At 46.5% G+C, this 18,804-nt stretch overlaps 1 protein-coding gene across 5 annotated transcripts in view; it reads right to left on the minus strand.

Annotated features, from left to right (window-relative positions):
- Positions 1–789: 789 nt before the first annotated feature.
- LOC146797977 (adenosine deaminase domain-containing protein 2-like) overlaps positions 790–18,804 on the minus strand; it is a 427,814-nt gene continuing 409,799 nt past the window's right edge. For 2 of the 5 annotated variants that reach the window (XM_085627833.1, XM_085627832.1), the window contains one exon: positions 791–3,802. In XM_085627833.1, coding sequence (XP_085483959.1) covers positions 3,623–3,802 — 180 coding nt within the window. In that variant the 3' untranslated portion in view covers positions 791–3,622. Of the gene's footprint in view, positions 3,803–18,804 lie in introns of all 5 variants that reach the window. The other 3 variants (XM_085627830.1, XM_085627829.1, XM_085627831.1) reach the window with 2 other exon arrangements.

Here is an 18,804-nt window from a genome sequence, read left to right on the forward strand (position 1 = left end):
AGCACCTCCCTCCCCAGGCTGTCAGTGTTGTAAATTTCCGGCTCCCAACTGATCCCGTGGTCTGTGGCCCACCTCCCTAGTTTTCCACTCTTATCATAGGATGTAGGTGTTTACTAGTGTTATTGTTGAAAGGAGATCAAAATAGCGTAAGACAGTGCCACTGCTCCCTATATCAGACTTTCAGTTACCCAGTAAAATGCAGGGGAATTGTGCAGGGTTTGAGAAGAGAGAGACCAGCACCACTGTGGATACAGGGCTCTGTGCCCTATTCAGTATTGTAGACCACCACTTGAACCGCGTTGGACCTTTGGCATGGAGTTAAGAGATGAGTGGTGCGGGCTGAGCAAAGCAGTCTGGATTTGCCGGCATAGGTGGCACGCGGAGATGTGGGTGCTAGTGCACAAGCAGTGGGAGAGGTGCAAGCATTGCAAAATCATGTAATTTCTGCAAAATTCAAATTAGAATAAAAAGACGACCTGTAGTCCATTTTTGGACCGCAGTGTTTTCTGGCTTATGGTTTTACTGTTGGCCTACTCATGTAGCTTTTTAAAAACCATGGAGCTTCGACCTGCATCACAGATACATGATTGTCTTACCACCCATGAAAGTGCCATGAGATGAATTCAATGAAACGAAAAGAAAGCTATATTTTTATTGTATGAGGTACAACACGTGTCCCACACCTGCTATGATTTAAAAATATATATTTGACAATTATCTCAGTGTAGTAAAATTTATTTACAAACAGCAATACGATTCATTAGTAGCAGTGGGCCTGCCAGAGTTTTGTGTAAGCCAAAGGCTCTTTAAAAGTAGATGCTAAATTTGACCCGTTGCAGAGAGGTGGGTGCAGGTAACGTCAGCCCTGGGGAAATTATAGTAAAGTCCGTGTATTTCCTTTCAGCTGTCACCGAGCAGGGGCAGCTTCGCAAAACCTTTTACCATAAGTAGGGTTGTCTTACTTAGAAATTCAGTAGTTAGCCACTTCTTAGACTCCTTTGAGTTGGGTTCTATATGAAAGTTTCAATGACAGCTTGCAGCTGTGGTTAGGTCAGCATTCCATGGCCATGAAGGGGTGTGAAAGCTGTGAATACCAAGACTTAGTGGCATTCCTCCTCAACGTACTGTAAGCAGAAGAAAAGAAGAGTTCAGAACGGCCAAAACTGGTTACACATAGACCTAATGAGAAAAACGAAGCCACCACAGACAGTAATGCCATTGTTCTGTAGCCGGTTTTTACACATTGTACATTGTTTACGCCAGAAATTGTCAAATACAGAGTGAAGTAATGCAACTTGTGGACGAGTACTCTAGAAAGAAACTTCAGCATTAAATCAAACAAGTGATCTTGGAGTAATGATGGATTGTTGTCAAGTTAAATGGAAACAAAGACCTAGGATAAACCATTACATTTGTTTGGTTTATTAAAAGCTATAGTCGGTCTGTGGTAGACTTTAGTGACAAAATAGCGTAAACGGGAAATCTGTACTCATTCAAGCTAAGAATGCAGAAGCAGGGTGTGTGGCTCGGGGTACCGACACATAAGAAAATTTACACACTTACCAGAAACCCTGTTGGATTAATTTCAGAAATGGCAACAGTGCGCGACACAGCACAGGCGTAAAATTGTTGATCCAGGAGTAATGTTTTAAGTCGAGTCTTCTTGTGTTTGGCCATTTACTAGTGGTATTTCAAGTAACAGCCGATGTTGTAGCACCAAGGACAATGTGCTGCATGGTTAAATACACAAGCAAGACCTATTGGCTATGCAAATGCTTGTTCAGTTTATTTTCGCTGCACTGTTTTGGGTAAGGAAGATCGTAAATGAAACTCTCGTGTGACAACCATCTAATGAGATTGCAATACATGGTGGGAGAAAAAGGTCCCTGATCCAATAGCGGGTCTTTTTTTTTACTTTAACTGAATTTGTGAATTCTCCATAGATTTGCGAATCTATGGAAGATCTGAAATAGGATAGTCCAGATATCTTTAAAGTGTAACTTATTCATGCCCGCCCCAGAAAATTCTTTAAATGCTGATTTATCTAAAATGATTAACTGGATTTACGCAAACCAAGCAGAGGCACTTCCTTGAGTAAAGTTCTACTCATTTGCCAAGTTTCGTCTAATTCCATTCAGAAGTTTTTTCTGTATTGAGGAGCAAAGAATGCAATGAGAGCTAAAATTGGAACTGTCACTTTTGGAATCACTTCCCCCTACAGGTAAGAACAACCGTTATAGAATTTGACCAACATTGAGCCAATATTCAACTTTCTTTTTAAAATCCAACTAATAACAAAACTGAAACCCCACCCAGAACAAAAGGATGTATAGCAAGGTAGGCCTGCCAGAACTACAAAACTTACCACACAGAAAGTTACAGAGCAACAAAACTGTGCTTTTTTTATTCCAAAAGTTAAAGTGACAACACTGGAGGCGCTGATCAACTGTACCTAACAATTGGGGCTCTCTGATGCCTCCTGTGGATCACATAACTGAACAAGGAATTCAGAAAAAAACACCCCAAATGTAACATGAACATTAAGGCTTGGACATTTTTATCTTTACATACACCCTTAATTTTTCATAACATACATGCTTATATATTTTAAATGTATGCAAATGAACCAAAACACAGTACTTTCATAATAGTGGGCACAAGAAAATAAAAATTAGATTCAGTTACATACAAAATGAATTTAAGCTCTTGACGCAATCCTCGTTACATCAACAACTAGTAACGTCCCAGAAAATCTTCATATTGATCTGTTTTCGGTAAATTCTTAATATTTGGTTATTTTTGGGAATCTCTCTTGAAACATGTTTTCATGCCTGTGGGAAATCATACAAACCAGAATAAATAAAATAATTAACACACCAGTGGCATTTTTATCTAAATAAAATTGCTGAAAAGAAGAAATGAAACAGTCCTTGCCCAGTGTCCGTCCTAGACTGGAAAGGTAAATATTATTCATTGGGCTGTTCTTCAGGTAGTAGCGCAGCAAATGCAGCAGGGAAGCAAATATAAAGACTTATTTTCTAAATATGGGTAAAAAAGGCTCAATATTCCGCTCTGCATCATGTCAGTAAGAACTGAGAGCATATATTTTTTTAATTTGCAGTGCAATACAGAACCGTACCAGACTAATAGATAGGAGATCCCAATGCTTGGACTTAAGCTGTACTTCTGCTGAGCACATTCCTTCGTGGTCCATCACCCAACACAATGCACTGCTGGCCCTGGATTTTAAAGATGGAAACTGTTTTCTCAAGCTATTTTGCCCTAAATTTGCATGGCAAAATTTGGCTTCGATATTCTATATTTGGGACTAAATCATTTGAAGCCTTGTCCTCACTGTGACCATACTGAGTGACACCGTGGTTGTCGTGCTTCAGTGTTTGATTGGATGGTTTTTCCATGCTGAGTCTGCATGGTATAAAATGGACTGAGCTACACAGGGTTCCTGCCATTTTGTATCTAGATCAAATCGCTTCGGTGAAAGATATCTTAATCTGTCACACACAGCTATCACACTATGCAGTCTTGCTGCATATGAACAAACTGGTGGTATCATCCCTAGACCCTGTGACCACAGGATCTTTCAGCCGCCTGGTCCACTATGCTAGACAGTGACAGGTGTGATGACATTTTGGGTTTGTTGCTTCAGAGACTCCTTCAGTTGACTTTGTTCCCTGAAACCAAAATTGTCCACAAGAACCTTCTGAGGCCACGTTCCCAGACCTTGTGCAACCAAACGCTTGTAGAACTGTGCTTTGGCCAGCTGGTAATCCTCTGCCTTCATCTGCAATAAACCAAGAAAAATGCATCTGAAAAGACTAGCTCATCTATTACGTTTGCATCATTCCATGTATTATGCAAGTAAATCTGTCAAAGGAGACATCCTTTGGAAAATAAGATACAATTGTCAGGATAACTGCGTTGTGCTGTTTTAAAATGAATCATCAAGTTCATCAAGGTCTCTGCTTTGTAAAAAGCTTAGTTTGTCATCTCCTCACTGGTTTGAGCTGTAACAAAGTTATATGCCCTGATGAAGGCCCAATCTTCCATCGTTGCCACTCCACACATTCATCTAGCAGTTTCACAATCTACCAATACTTTGTAACGCCACTTAGAGAGCTCTTAGCTATCATTCCCATCTTGTGAGAGATCAGGGTAATGCCCTACCGCACCCACGCTGCTTTCACACCTCTCCAATAATATCACCTTCTCTTCTATTTTGTAGGAGAGGATTTGATCTCCAAAGACTTTATAGTAAAAACCACTAGGTGGTGCAAAAAGGGCACGACAAAGCCCATAATCTTTAAGGGTGTAATCAAATATAACAAACATTGACAAAGCCTCAAATACACAGATCAATTCATACAACGAGATAGATCACAAATGCACTAAACTATGCAGATGAAGCAGCACACCTAACTTTTCATGGACACAAAGGCCAAACAAAACTCAGCAGCAACCCACACGCAAATCAACATAAAAAAGGCTCTCATGCAGAGCTCAACTGTCACCAATACACATAGCCCCCCTACCGTGCAGTCACCCATACAGAAAGACAAAGCGACAAATACACATGTAATGTTATATTTGTTGCTTATACAAAGCATATTGCACACTGGTGCTGGAGAGCTAGGACATAGGGAGGGGCACTAGGCACTGCTGTTTGCACTGGTGACTGAGCCCCATGCAATACATCTGAAAAGAGAATTACCGGAGTGGGGAAATTGATGGATATCCCCGACATTGGACTTCCCTAGCAGCAGCAAAGGTTGCTTTACTTGGGTATTCAGACAGCACATACATCTGGTGAACAGTATACACACAATATGGGCAGAGTTCTTCAGGGACTCAAGTCGTCAGTAACATTTCTGTAATCAACTGCTGGTGCCAGTCGGCGGCAGAACAAAGAGTAAGATGGTGTTTCTCCCTCACTGCTTTATCTCATTCAGAGCTCAATGTTCTTGATCCCAAGATCGTCCTTCCAGGAACTAAATAACCTTTTGATTTCACAGGAGAAGTAGGGTCAGCGTGGAGATATTGAAATTGGACAGGGAAGAGAGAGTCCCGGGGCTTTCAGATCTCCAAATTTAATATATTGCTGGGCTGCTACAATATGCAGTAACGGAATGTGATGAAGGACAGGACTGGGAAAAGAGGTTGCTGGCAGGCACAGCGAAGGAGAGTGAACTTCCAATGCTCCCTACGTGAGGCAATCATGTGCCAGATAGATGCCCTTTTGTGGTTGGACAGGTTTTGCCTATGCAAGATCAATTAGCCTTGTCAATGTTTTTTTCTTTCTTTTTAGACAAGTTGCACAGCAGCATGGCTTAACCCCTTCGGTGCTGATGACGGCCGGTAGCCGCCATGAAGCATGGTGGGCATGTGCTCATGACGGCTCCCGGTCGTCCTGGCACCTACCCACGGGGAGAGAGCTGGCGCTCCCCCGTGATCCGCCAATCGTGCTGCCCCCACCGGGGAGGACAGCGGAAGGCCTTCCGCTGCCCCCCTCCTCCATGTCATCTAATGACGTCAGCGCGCCAACATCATTGGATGAAACTGCAATTGGCTTCCAGCGCATCCAGGAGGAGAAGGTGAGTTTCTCCCCGGGGAGGATTTTTTTTCTTCAAACAAAGAGGCATCGGGGGGGGGGGGGGGGGGGGGGGGGGGGGATGTGGAAGCCCAAAATGATTTCAGATGGCCCACTAGGCCACAGGGGACTTTTTATATAGACGATTTAGGGGGTTGAATATTTCAGCTGTGTCTGACCCCTTGGGGTCGGCCTTTTGCTTTGAGGCCCACCTACCCGCCATCTTGGCTGGTAGATTGTGTGTGGACTGGTTCATTATTTGCATATGTGATTGTAATGTTTTATTTCTCCTTTTTTTCTAGTGCTTTGTGTTCTTGTTTGCGGTTTCTGCAGTTTTGCGTAGTTGCATTTGCTTGGTAAGAAAAACTTTCTTTTGTTACGTTTACTCCAAATGAGTATTATTGTCATGCACAAGTGAAATTTTAGTAAGTGGTGTCAAAACGGCACCATTTTAGTTTGTTTTTGGAGCATGAAATTCTTTGCGATGTCTTGTGCATTGTCTTATGTGTAATTTTTTTTTTTTAGTGGGATATTGTTGGTCCTTGCTGTCTGTGCAGAGTAGGTGTGAGTCTATCTGCTTCTGACAAGTGAGTGGTATAGTTTTGGAGTATATAGGTCTTTGTGATAAAGCCACAATGTGTTTATTTGTTTTTCTACAAAGTGTTTGTTGTTGTTGACTTGTTTGACACGTTACCTTTGTTAGTAAGGATTATGGCTAGCCGCAGAATTACTGCTCAGCAGGTGGTTGGTATGCCTTTTCAATCTTCCTCTGAGCAGGATTATGAGACTGACAGTGCGTCTGAGGGAGAGGAGGGAGGGGAGGGAGGGGAAGATTCAGGCAGTGAGTTGTCTCTCCACATGGAATCATCGGATGATGAATCTACTGTCAGTGCAGATGAAGCTACTCTCAGTGCGGATAAAGTGCCTGTTTTAGTGGAGGACACTGATGTGCGGATGGTGCAGCAAGAGGTATCTGGATTGCAGCCTCAGGCTGCTAGGCTTCCTACTGGAAGTGCTGGACTCTGGGTTGATCCAAAGATGGTGCAGCCAGTGTTGCCTGCCTTAACTGGTGATGCAGGGTGTAGAGTGAATTGTTTTTGCCAATACAGTTTTTTCAGTTGTTTATGGATGATGTGTTTTTGGCTGAGATTGTTGAGCAGACTAATTTGTATGCAAACAGTATTTGAGGGACAACAGTGAAAGACTTGGGCCCTACTCTAGAGTTACACAGTGGACTCCCACAAATCTGGATAAGATGGACGTTTTTGGGTTTTACTTTTTTGAAGGGTTCGATAAGGAAGCCGTCCATTGCTTCATATTGGTCTACTAGACCAGTGATGGCAACATCCATATTTCCTGCAATTATGAGACATGATCGGTATTTGCTTTTGCTTCGGATGCTGCATTTTGTTGATCATGCTTCGGCGTGGCCACGCGATCACCCTGATTGTGACCATCTTTTTAAAATTCAACCTGTTCTTGATCACTTTGTAGATTGATTTTCAGAGATCTATATTCCAGGGAAAGAAATAGCCATTGATGAGTTTTTGGTCCTGTTCAAGGGTCGTTTGGTTTTTAGACAGTACATTCCTAGCAAGAGGGCACGTTATGGAATTAAGCTGTATATGTTGTCTGTGAGTAGGACAGGATGTGTCTTTGATTTCCGGGTGTACACTGGTAGGGATTCCACTATTGACCCCCTGGTTGTCCGTCCACTTTTGGAGTTTCAGAGAAAATTGTGTGGGATCTTGCTAGAGGACTGTTTAACAGAGGCCACCATTTGTACCTTGATTACTTCTACACTGCTGTGCAATCGTTTAAGGAATTGTTCAAAGTGGACACTTTTGCTTGTGGCACAATCCGCTCTAACCGTAAAGGTTATCCAAAAGAGCTTGTTTGCAAAAAGCTTCAGAGGGGACAATGTAGTTCCTTGCGTAGTGATGAACTACTAGCTGTGAAATTTGTGGACAGGAGGGATGTGTACATGCTGACTAACATCCATGATGAGAGTACTTCACCTGTGGCTGTTTGGGGTCAGATTGCAGAAGTGCGCAAACCTGTATGCATTTTAGACTACAATAAGCACATGGGTGGTGTTCATAGAGTAGATCAGAGGTAGGAACTGTACACTGCTATTCGTAAGGCTTACATTTTGTATAAGAAGTTGGCCGTCCATCTCTTCAATTTAGCAACTTTCAATGCTTTTGTTGTGTACAAGGAGTGTTCTCCTGCGTCAAAGTTGACTTTTGTTCAGTTTCAGGAGTCTGTAATAGGCAGCCTTGTTGTTGTGGAACAGACAAGTGTTCCTAGAGTTGGAGTGGTGGAGGATGTGGCTAGATTGAAAGATCTCCACTTTCCTGATTCAATTCCTCCCACGCCCCAAAAAAACAATCCCTGTAAGAGATGTAGAGTCTGCTTGCGAAGAGGTGTGCGGAAGGAGAGTCGTATGCACTGTGCCGATAGTCCTTCTAATCCTGGGCTGTCTGTGCCCACATGTTTCAGATTGTATCACACTCAAGAGTTTTTGAGAGCAACCATGAGTCTAATAGTGTAATGCCTGGTCTGTATGGTTTTTTATAGTTGTTCAGTTTAACGTTTGGCAATAGAATTATGTCTTTAGTTACTGCTGTTGTTTTTGTAGTTATAGTCTTGTATTTAGTTGCTATTGGTTTGTGTTTTCTTTTTTGTTGAAATTTTTTTTATGACGGTGTGCATGGACTGGCGCTTGGCTGGTGGTGTGCGTGGACTGGCGCTTGGCTGGTGGTGTGCGTGGACTGGCGTTTGGCTGGCGGTGTGCGTGGACTGGCGCTTAGCTGGTGGTGTGCGTGGACGGGCTCTTGGCTGACGGTGTGCAGGGACTGGCGCTTGGCTGGCAGTGTGCGTGCACTGGTGCTTGGCTGGCGGTCAGTGGACTGGCGCTTGACTGGTGGTGTGCGAGGATGGGCGATTGGCTGGCGGTGTGCGTGGACTGGCAATTGGCTGACGGTGTGCGTGGACTGGCGCTTGGCTGGCAGTGTGCGTGGACTGGTGCTTGGCCGGCGGTGAGTGGGCTGGCGCTTGGCCGGCGGTATGCGTGGATTGGCGCTTGGCTGGCGGTGTGCGTGGACTGGCGCTTGGCTGGCGGGGTGCGTGGACTGGCGCTTGGCTGGCGGTGTGCGTGGACTGGCGTTTGGCTGGCGGTGTGCGTGGACAGGTGCTTGGCTCGCAGTGTGCGAGTAGTGACTTGCTGCTGGTCACTACACACACTGCTGGCTAAATGCCACTCCATGCAATCCTTGAGCTGGTGTGGTTGCTGTGTCAGGAATGTGGGCGTGTGAAAGTGATGGGCCCTTAAATGGCGCGGTCTGCTGGTGTGAGTGTTGTAATGTGCTGGGCCCGCGGTTGGCGGTGTGAATGATTTTGTATGTGTCACACGTATGAAAGGTGTATGAATGGCCTGTAAAGCGGTTGGTGCCTTGTCGGCGCTTTACAGCTCACGAGCTGTGAATCAATGGTTCAGTTTCTCGTCCTTTCAATTTTCAAGAGTACATTTCATTTTTGTGAAATCTCTGGTTAATACAACTGTATATACTGAACCATCTAATTGGGTGTGTTCCACTGCAGATTGTAAGAAGGGATCCACATGGCACTATCAGAAGAAGTTGCTAAGAGACAAGCCGAGATCCTGAAAGAGAGAGACAGAGACTGGACCAGGGTAACCAGAAGAGTCATCACACCAGTATCTCCTCTCTGTTCCCAAACCCTTCCGGAAAACCTGCCGGCTCAAGGGGTGTATGCTTACGTAAAGAGGTATTCTTGGGAGCAGTGGGCAGCACCGCATCACCCCTGGTTTTCAGGTGAGTGGCAAGGTTTACAAGAAGCACATGACATTTAACATCCCCTAAACTGTAAGGAGAACGTACAGTGGTTTGTAAACATGATGGGCTGCGAATACTGACTGGAATTTAGTATCACTGTAATGCTGCGTTTACATACGTTATTGTCATGTTATTACAATGGTCAAATGGTAAATAAATATGTTATTGGTTGCTTGTATAGCTCTTTAGTTTGCTAAAGTAGAGTAGAAAGGTTGAAACATGAAATAGAATGAGGAAGGAGCTTTGTGGATGGAATTCTCTGTTCCTTATAAGTGGTAGTTGGAAACATCTTTCGATGTCTGCTTGGCAAGAAGGAATTATGAGTGGAAAATAGAATATAATAGAGTGAAGGAAGAACAGAAAAGGGTTGACTATTTAAATCAAGTTGTGGTGGCAAACAGTGTGCGGGATAGGGGCCGGATGCAGGTTTAGGGGACAGAGAGACTGCCCAGGAGAGCCAGGTACCCTTGTTTACAAAACAACAGACAGAATTTAATGCAGACAACAAAGGTACACATCAAACACAGATGGTAGGACAGCACACAACAGGAAAAATGGAAAGATGCTGGGTTACACTTTTTGTACAATACTTCATTTTGTCAACAAAAGGTCTAAAGAATAAGAGGAGAGGTTTGTGTCAATGCCTAATCAATCTGTGGCTTCGCCTTACAGGAGCCAACTTCTTCCGGGAGATGGAATACTTCATTCTCCAGGCCAAGTCAATGATTTCCCTTTCAACTGAACACCCACTAAAAAAACTGCTCTGTGCATGCCCATAGGCCCCTGTTATCAATACATCATTTTGCATTCCTGCACTTTTATTTCTTTAATACTAATATAGGACTCAATTATTAATTAATTCTGCCATTTTCTACATTGCTTCCAGGCTGGTAATTATACCGATTAGGGCCCTCTTAAAGATCTATAAGGCCAAGTGCATCACTAAGCTAACTTACGGCAGCGAGATTTGGGGCAATACGGGGCACAAGGAACACCAAGTCATTGAAAACACCTTTTTAAAACCTCTATGTCTCCCGCAGGGTATCCCTTCCCTTTTAGTCAATGAAGGACTTGGGTTGGCTTTTCTTTGACAGGTTGTCTTCCCACCCCCTAGCATTGTGTATGAACTTGTGGCTCACGGAGGGAATTGCACTTAGAAGGATATTTTAACTGACTGTTACTCCTTGGATCACTACCATCGTATTCCCTGTCTCAAGTATGTTTTGCGGACCTGAGAAGGGTCGATTTATTCACCAATCCAGTGAATATGTGTAGAAAATACCTACTTTGGGTGAAGGAGAACTTTCATGGAAAACGGCAGCTGGACAGAGAATCTGAGGAGTTGACAAAGCCATCTGTGCGTGGATATTTCCCTCTGAAAACCGCCCCATCAACTGAGCCATATCTCCTCTGGATTAAAAGTCCCCACAATCATTTTTTATTGCCCAGGTTTTGTTTGGACCTTTTCTATTATCTCCTGGCCCATCCGGGGAAGGCGCACACAGGGGTCAGAGTCTTCCTCCCTTCAGGAGCGGCTCCTCCATGTGGGCAGAGGAGGGTCGCCCCACTGCTTTCTTGTAGTGCAAGAAGCAGAAACATAAAATGGCATTATAAATACCATTTTATGTTTCTGCTTCCCACACTTTGAGTAAGCAGAAGGATTTGTTTGGGTGCGGGCGGGCGGTCCTGCTCAAGGGCACGAGAGGAGTGGCTTGCCCAGGGCTGACCAAACCAGTCACATGCACTTTGCTTTTTCTCCATGTAGGCTGCATGCAGCCTACATGGAGAAAATGACCTCCCTATAGGCGCCTGTGCGGTCAGCGTCCCAGCCAATCACAACACTGTCATTGTAGCCTTGTGATTGGCTTAGGGAAGGGGAGGGAGACTGTCTGTTCTGCTTCCTGTGAAGAGTAGAGACTACGCAGGACAGGGCAAGTGAAGGTAAGTTAACTTTTTGTTTAAAAAAAAAGAGAAAATTAAAAGCCCCCCCCCCCCCCCCCGCGAGAACACCTTCCTTCGTGGCCTGTCCCCCCCGCGAGTTATGACGGCCAAGACTGCCTCCCTGTGGCTGCGATGGGATTCTCCACAGGACATGATGCATTTAATGTTTTGTAGCTTCTATGAGGCTCCTAGAAAATCCCATCTTACCCCATTTTGAAGAAGTGCAATTTTAGACAGGTGAGACCAGAGTTTATTTTTCTGCAAATGCTTACTAGTGAATCTGTTATTTGTGTTTAGCTTTTTAAGGTCTGCAACTAGGCTTAAAGCTAGCTGCGATTAATTAAATTATCCGCCAGATAAGCTTAAAGATAGCCGACGACAGTTTTTACACGACTAGCGGGCTGGCTGGTGTTTTTTTTAACAGTATTGCTAAATGTACATCATTTGGTTCTTAATTAATTCTATTTGGTTTTTATTGTTGTACATAGCTTTTTTAGCTTTTTTTTTTTAAAGAAACCTTTATTTGACTTCAAGGAGTTACAGACATGGGCCTACAACCCTTTGGGCCGGCCGCTAATTAGCATGAGACGTATCATTCACCGTTATACAGATTGGTCAATCCATGGAGCCCGTCAGTCCATCAGCGCTCCCAGTGAAGGCAGAAGCAATAGTTGAGTGACAATATTAAATACGGTTTCAGTTTTCAATTTAAAACCAATAAACATCACACACGAACAAGGCAATAGGCATTGTAAATGTCAGGACGCGCTCCCCGGGGTAGGGAATCAATGACCAGCGGCAGAGAAGGGAGGGGGGCCCGGGAACAGAGGAAAAATCAAACTGTAACTCACTCGTAACCTAACAGACGAGGAATGTTCGGCTAGGGAGACAAAGGGACATCCAATACAACAGCCAGAGGAGGGGCACAGATGTCTCCGCGATAAGCGTTCCACGGACCCCACACCCCAGTCCATTTCCTCGGCTTGCCTCTCGCTACATACACCGTCTTTTCTCTAAACATGCACCAATCCATATTCTCCTTCCACACCGAGACCGTGGGCGGCCTCTGGGAACCCCATAACTGGGCAATGATACGTTTAGCCACCATATTTCCCAAAGTCGCCCACCGCGTCTGTGCCACGTTATAATCGTTTGGCTCCCACACGTTCAGCAGGCATCTCCTAGCTTCTGGAAGCAGAGCAACGTGAGTGACCTCTTCCATCACAGCATGCACCCGACGCCAAAAGAGCGCCACCTCAGGGCATTCCCATATAACGTGAAGGAAAGTACCCAGCGAACCACAGCCACGCTTACACATCCCATCCACGGAGAAACCCATGCGCATCAGGCGGGGACCAGTGACATACACTCTATGGAGTATCTTTAGTTGTACGAACCGAAGGCGGGCTGGAATTGCCACCTCCCGCGGGGAGGCTATTGCCGAGACCCAGTCCTCATCATCTAATTCCAAACCATCAGCCACCCAGCTCTCCCTCAAGTGGGCCAACAGATCCGCCTGATCGTTGATAAGCTTTTTATAGATCAAGGAGATTGTGCTGTTAGGCACGTAGCCATCGAGCACCCTGTCCTCCAGCGGGGAATTTTCCGGGATAGCAGCAGCATCAGGGAAAACCGAGCACAACGCATGACGGACCTGAGCATACCGGAAATACTCCCTATCGTTTAGCTTATATTCCGCTTTCAGCATTTCAAACGTTTTAAACTCCCCTTTCGCCCAGAGGTCACTCACCTTGCAGATGCCAATCATATCCCATTTCTCAAACCCTTTAGTTTTCCACAAATAGCCCAGCCTTTCTGAAGCATACAGTGGAGTCGCTCGAGTCAGGCGGTCCTGCCAACCCATCGCGGCATTAGCAGCATGCCACACACGTACCGCTATCTTTGTTGGGCCTGTCAACTGCACACCAGGAGACTTCAAATAGAGTGCTCTATTATAATCCCCCCCAGGCAATAGCATTTTATCCATCTCGAACGCCGGGTTCAGGGCCGGTCCGTACATCCCGTGGTTCACCGCCGCCAATTGGGACGCCCAATAATATCGCTTGATATCGGGGAGTGCAATACCTCCATCATACCAAGGGAGTGTCAATTTTGTGAGAGCGATTCGCGATCGCCCGTCCCAAAACAACCGCCTCTGCAAGCTCTCCACCTCACGGAAATAGCGGGCCGGTATGACGTCGAGTGTATTTTGCAGTGCATACAGGAATCGCGGCAGCGACATCATTTTAAACAACGCCGCGCGTCCGAGCGGCGAAAGTGGGAGCCGTCGCCACCTCGAGACGTCGGCCCTCAGTCGTTGGAGTGAGGGGAGTAGGTTCCGCTCATAACGGGCCACAGGGTCCAAAGTTATGAACACTCCCAGGTATTTAAACCCTGACTGCGAAATCTGGATAGGGCAGCCACGCGGAAGGAGAGGGGCATCCCCAGAGAGAACATAGACGCATGACTTGGCCCAGTTAATGACCAAGCTGGAGTTGCGACCAAATGAGTTCAGAACATCGACCAGTACTATCAAAGACTGCCGGGGAGATGTGAGGTACAGGAGAATGTCGTCCGCATAAAGAGAGATGCGGTCCTCAAATTCAGGCGTCCACCTAATGCCGCGCAACGAGGGCTCCCATCGTAACCAGGCAGCGAGAGGTTCCAAAGCAAGTGCAAAGAGGAGGGGCGACAGCGGACAACCCTGCCGCGTGCCTCTTCCCAACCCGAAGGGTGGCGACACTCTGCCATTCACAACGACCTGAGCCAACGGTTCCTCATACAGCAACTTCACCCAACCGATAAATCCGGGGCAAAAACCAAATTTCGCGAGCGCCGCCCAAAGATACGGCCATTCTAGGGTATCAAACGCCATTGAGGCATCCAGGGACGCCAAAACGGCCGGTTCACGTATGTACGCCGCTCTGGCGAGCACTCCATGAAGACGCCTCCGGTTCAGAGCCGTATTACGGTGAGGTATGAAACTGGACTGGTCCGGATGGATCAAGTCGCCAACGACCCCAACCAGACGATTAGCTAAAACCTTAGCAAGAATTTTAGGCTCAGCATTTAATAATGAGATGTGCCTGTAAGAAATACACCGATCCCGCGGATTCCCCTCCTTGTGAATCACGACTATGGTAGCGGGACGCTGATCATAGGGGAGGGAGCCCACGTCACGTGCCTCAAGAAACATGTCGCAGAGATGAGGCGCCATCTTGTCCGGGCGCAGTTTATACAGTTCAATGGGAAGGCCATTGGGACCCATGGCCTTGCCAGAAGCGACCGAGAGAATAGCCAAAGCAATCTCATCAGGCGACAACGTCTCATCCATCAGTACCCTATCCGCCTCTGACAAAGACGGCAACACTATATCTCTCAGCAACAGATGAGAGTCATCCTCAAGGCCATCCGAGACTGGAGAATATACGTCGCGGAAATAAGTTGCGAAACATTCAACAATTTCCACAGGGTCAGTCACACGCACGTCATCCGCTCTCTCAATAACCGGCACCACTCGACTCGCTCTCTCCTTCTTGTCCAACCATGCAATCAATTTTCCAGCCTTATCCCCCACATCGTATAAGCGCCCTTGTTGCTCTCTACTCATCACTTTGGCCGCATCAGTAACCAACGCTCTATAGTCAAGCTGCTTAAGACTGAGAACACGCAACTTATCATTCGTAACACCCAGTTCCAGGTCCCCCTCCAACTTGGCTATTTCGTTTTCAAGGCGAACCACCTCTTCAGTCTTGCTTTTCTTGGAGTGGGAAATTAGAGAAAGAGCCTGCCCACGGAGCACTGTTTTGAAGGCTTCCCATAACGAGACAGCAGATGACACTGACCCCACATTTTCAGTGAAATAGCGTTCAATGGACTTGACCAGGTCCGCCCGGATTTTAGGATTACGCAGGTACCAGGGGTTAATCGGTGCCACCCTCTCCTCAGGCCCGGGGGTGACCTCAATGTGCAACAGTAGTGGGGAGTGATCGGAAATAATACCCCGGGCCAGATGTCTTACTTCCCATATCATCACAGCTTGAGCCGCCGGCATAAGGACATAATCAAGTCTCGATAAACTCCCATGAGCCCCTGAGTGGAAAGTGTATTGCGCCTGCCCCGGGTGCATTAGTCTCCAGCAGTCTATCAGTCCGAGGGTATCTATAAACCCACTCAGCCAGGCCTGTGCCCCCGGGAGATCCCTGGGAGGGTGACGATCCGCCCCACCAGATACGACAGAGTTAAAATCGCCCCCCACCACCAGAAACCCCCCCGGGAGTCCCAAGACCATTCGCCCCAAATCAGCGAAAGTTACGGTCTGCAATCCTGGTGGGACATAAACAGAAACGAGCGAGATGGTTCTGCCCTCCCATCAGCCTACAAGTGCAGCATACCGCCCTCTATCATCATGGATCACATCGTCCACCTCCAACGGGAGAGAGTCTCTAATCAAGATGCCCACCCCCCCGCGAGCCAGAAGTGAAACCAGAATGCACAACAAGGCGATATCCCCGCCTATCCATAGCATGGCAAGAATTCCCAATTCGATGCGTTTCCTGCAGAAAGACAATATCTGGCGACAGCCGTTTCAAAAACGGCAGCACTACTCCACGTTTAATCCTATCCCCCAAGCCATTCACATTCCACGAGAGTACTCTCAATCCCCTACTCCCCATCCCAACCCCGCGCACAACTCCCCCCCTCCAGAGAACACGATCCCGACCACCAGTCGTGTAGCGTGACGTTGCCTTGTAGAACATTCAAACATTCCCCAACTCCCCCCCTCCCCACCAACCTTCCCGTTACAACTCTCCCCGCCCTGCACCCCTGCGTGAGCCCATGTAGCCCCCCCAACTTGCAGTGTGCCTGTCGCCCTAGCATTAACTACTCTACAAAAAGAAAACCCAGAAGAGGAAAGGACCTCACTGAGCACCCCACAACCCCCGGGCATTGAAGAATAAGGCACTGAATAGAAACATCAAACCAAAATATGGAAGTGTCATCACAATGGTCAGTCACCGGGAACCAAGAGTCTATTCCTGTCCAGCCAAGCCCACTCCGTTCCCTTCGGTCTGTCCCTCTCGTCGTCGTCGCTGGGGCAGGGTATCAAGCCAATCTCCAACCTCCTACGGCCGATCGAAGAAATGCGTCCGATCCTCAAACTCAACACGCAACCTGGCCGGAAAGAGCATCGCATATTTCAGGTCCATGTCTCTCAGTCGCCGTTTAACACCCATGAACTCCTGTCGCTGCTTTTGGACCGATTGTGTGAAGTCCGGGTAGAAACTTATATGAGTGTTCTCGAACTTCGTCGGCCCACTCACCCTCGAGGCCTGCAGTATAGCATCCCTGTCCCTGAAATGAAAAATTCTGGCAATGATGGGCCGTGGGGGAGCGCCCGGTTTAGGCTTACCACCCGGAACTCTATGGGCCCGCTCAACCGCAAAGAATTTACTCAAGCCTTTGGGTGCGAGATGGTTGATCACGAGGTCTTCCACGAAGAGGTCAGCCGCAGGGACCTCCGATTTCTCCGGCACCCCGATTATGCGCACATTATTCCGCCGAGCCCTACTATCAAAATCCTCCAGTCGACGAACAGACAAATCAGTAGACGTCCGCAGATTACGGACCTCGGCTTGCAGGTCAGACACGTCCGTTACCAGACTCGACGTCGTCAGACCCAAGGATTTGACCTTTTCATTCGTTTGTGAAAGGTCCGCTCTGACTAGTTTAACGTCGATCAAAACCGTGTCCAGTTTATGGGCCAATGTATCGAATTGCTGGCCGACCGCCGCTTTCATCTCATCGATGGCACCCATGACGTCCTGCAATGTTAACTCCGTGGACGATCCCGGGCCATCCTTGGGTCTCTCCGGTGACTTATGCAGGCCACTAGGGGATCCTTTTGACTGGGTATAGCGGTCCATATTATTAGCTTGGGTATGAGCTCCCCGCCTAGTCGTCTTGGATTTTTGTTTATCTCCGTCCAATCTAGCCGCCATTATCTGATGGTCGCCAAGGTTGTCGGCCACCAACACGAGGAGCGATCCCCGGAGAGCCAATCTAGGGAGCCTCGGCGATCACAAAAGGTAGTCCAGGCTAGTGTCCAAGATCAGGCAGGACACCCAATCGTCCCACTATAAATGTGTGCTGACAATCCAGGGCCCCTCAGTCAGTTTCAGCGAGGAGACCCGAAACCGAAAGTGAAAGTGTGGAGTGCGCACCAGCCCGAGTCCTGCATGCCGTTGTTGTTCACTTTCTGCCCGGGCACCATGCCAACTCGAGTCCGGGGCAAGGTCCGGAGTAGGCCGCCAACTTGGAGTCGATGCTATTCCGGTTCCTGAAGTCCGATTTGAATTTGGACAACAGGTATCACCTCCACATAGGTTCGCCTGTAGAAGCCAGTCGATAGAATCAGGATAAATTCAGGATAGACGTGGGAAGTTGTGGAGGCCCTCGGGAGCCCTATGCCTACGCGGCCATCTTGGTTGCGCGCTCGTACATAGCTTTTTTAATGTAGTTTGGGGTCTGTAGAGAAATTTGGGTGGATCAAAAATGTACACATCTTTTCGGATTTTATTAGGAAATGCACACAATTTTATTCATCCTTTTATCGTAATGGAATTCACTTTTTTTTGTTTTGTACTGTATCGTATTTTTCTTTTTTTGCCTGCTTTTGCTTTCATGGTCGATTGTTATAGATCGAATAAAGTTTTATTGAATTGAATGGACTCAATTAGGTATGTTACTTGCTCCACTTACACAGCTGTGCACCAAGATTCCCATTTACAAATCACTGTTTTCAAATACACTTGCTAGCTGAAAAATATGAAGATGACAATTCATGTGAAAGCACCGATTTGTTAAACGAAAGCTCAACACAGTGCCTAGAGTACATGGAGCAAACTAGTTAACTACTTTCGTGTTTTCGTATTCCTGCTTGTCAACAAATTAAATGCGTCTTGGCACTAAAAAAGATGGAAAAACAAAAATGATCCACACATTCAAGTTATATTACTATGCTATTTCGAAGTTCCAGTTTTCACACAAATTAATGTTTTTATATACTTCAACAAGAATAGCAACCGCTAAACAAGTTTTTTTTTAAAACCATGCTAAGCTACATTTGTTTAGTGTTCTTGCTGACAATTGCATCCATGAAGTAATACACAGTAATTTGAGGAGGTAGTGTAACACAGTGAGCCAGTTTTTTATTTTATTTTAAACAAAGGGTCTGGTCCCATCAGTGGTCAGACATTGATCTGGATCACCTTCTACACAGTAGCACAGCCAGGACGAGCCTTGTATGAGCAATTGAAATGGGCACTTTCACTGCTGCTGTAGTATAATATACAGCAATTATAAGGCCCTGGGCCCCGGTGCCACTGCCGCACTATCAGC

The sequence above is a fragment of the Triturus cristatus genome, chromosome 9 (genome assembly GCF_964204655.1).
Source record: "Triturus cristatus chromosome 9, aTriCri1.1, whole genome shotgun sequence".
Lineage (NCBI taxonomy): Eukaryota > Metazoa > Chordata > Amphibia > Caudata > Salamandridae > Triturus > Triturus cristatus.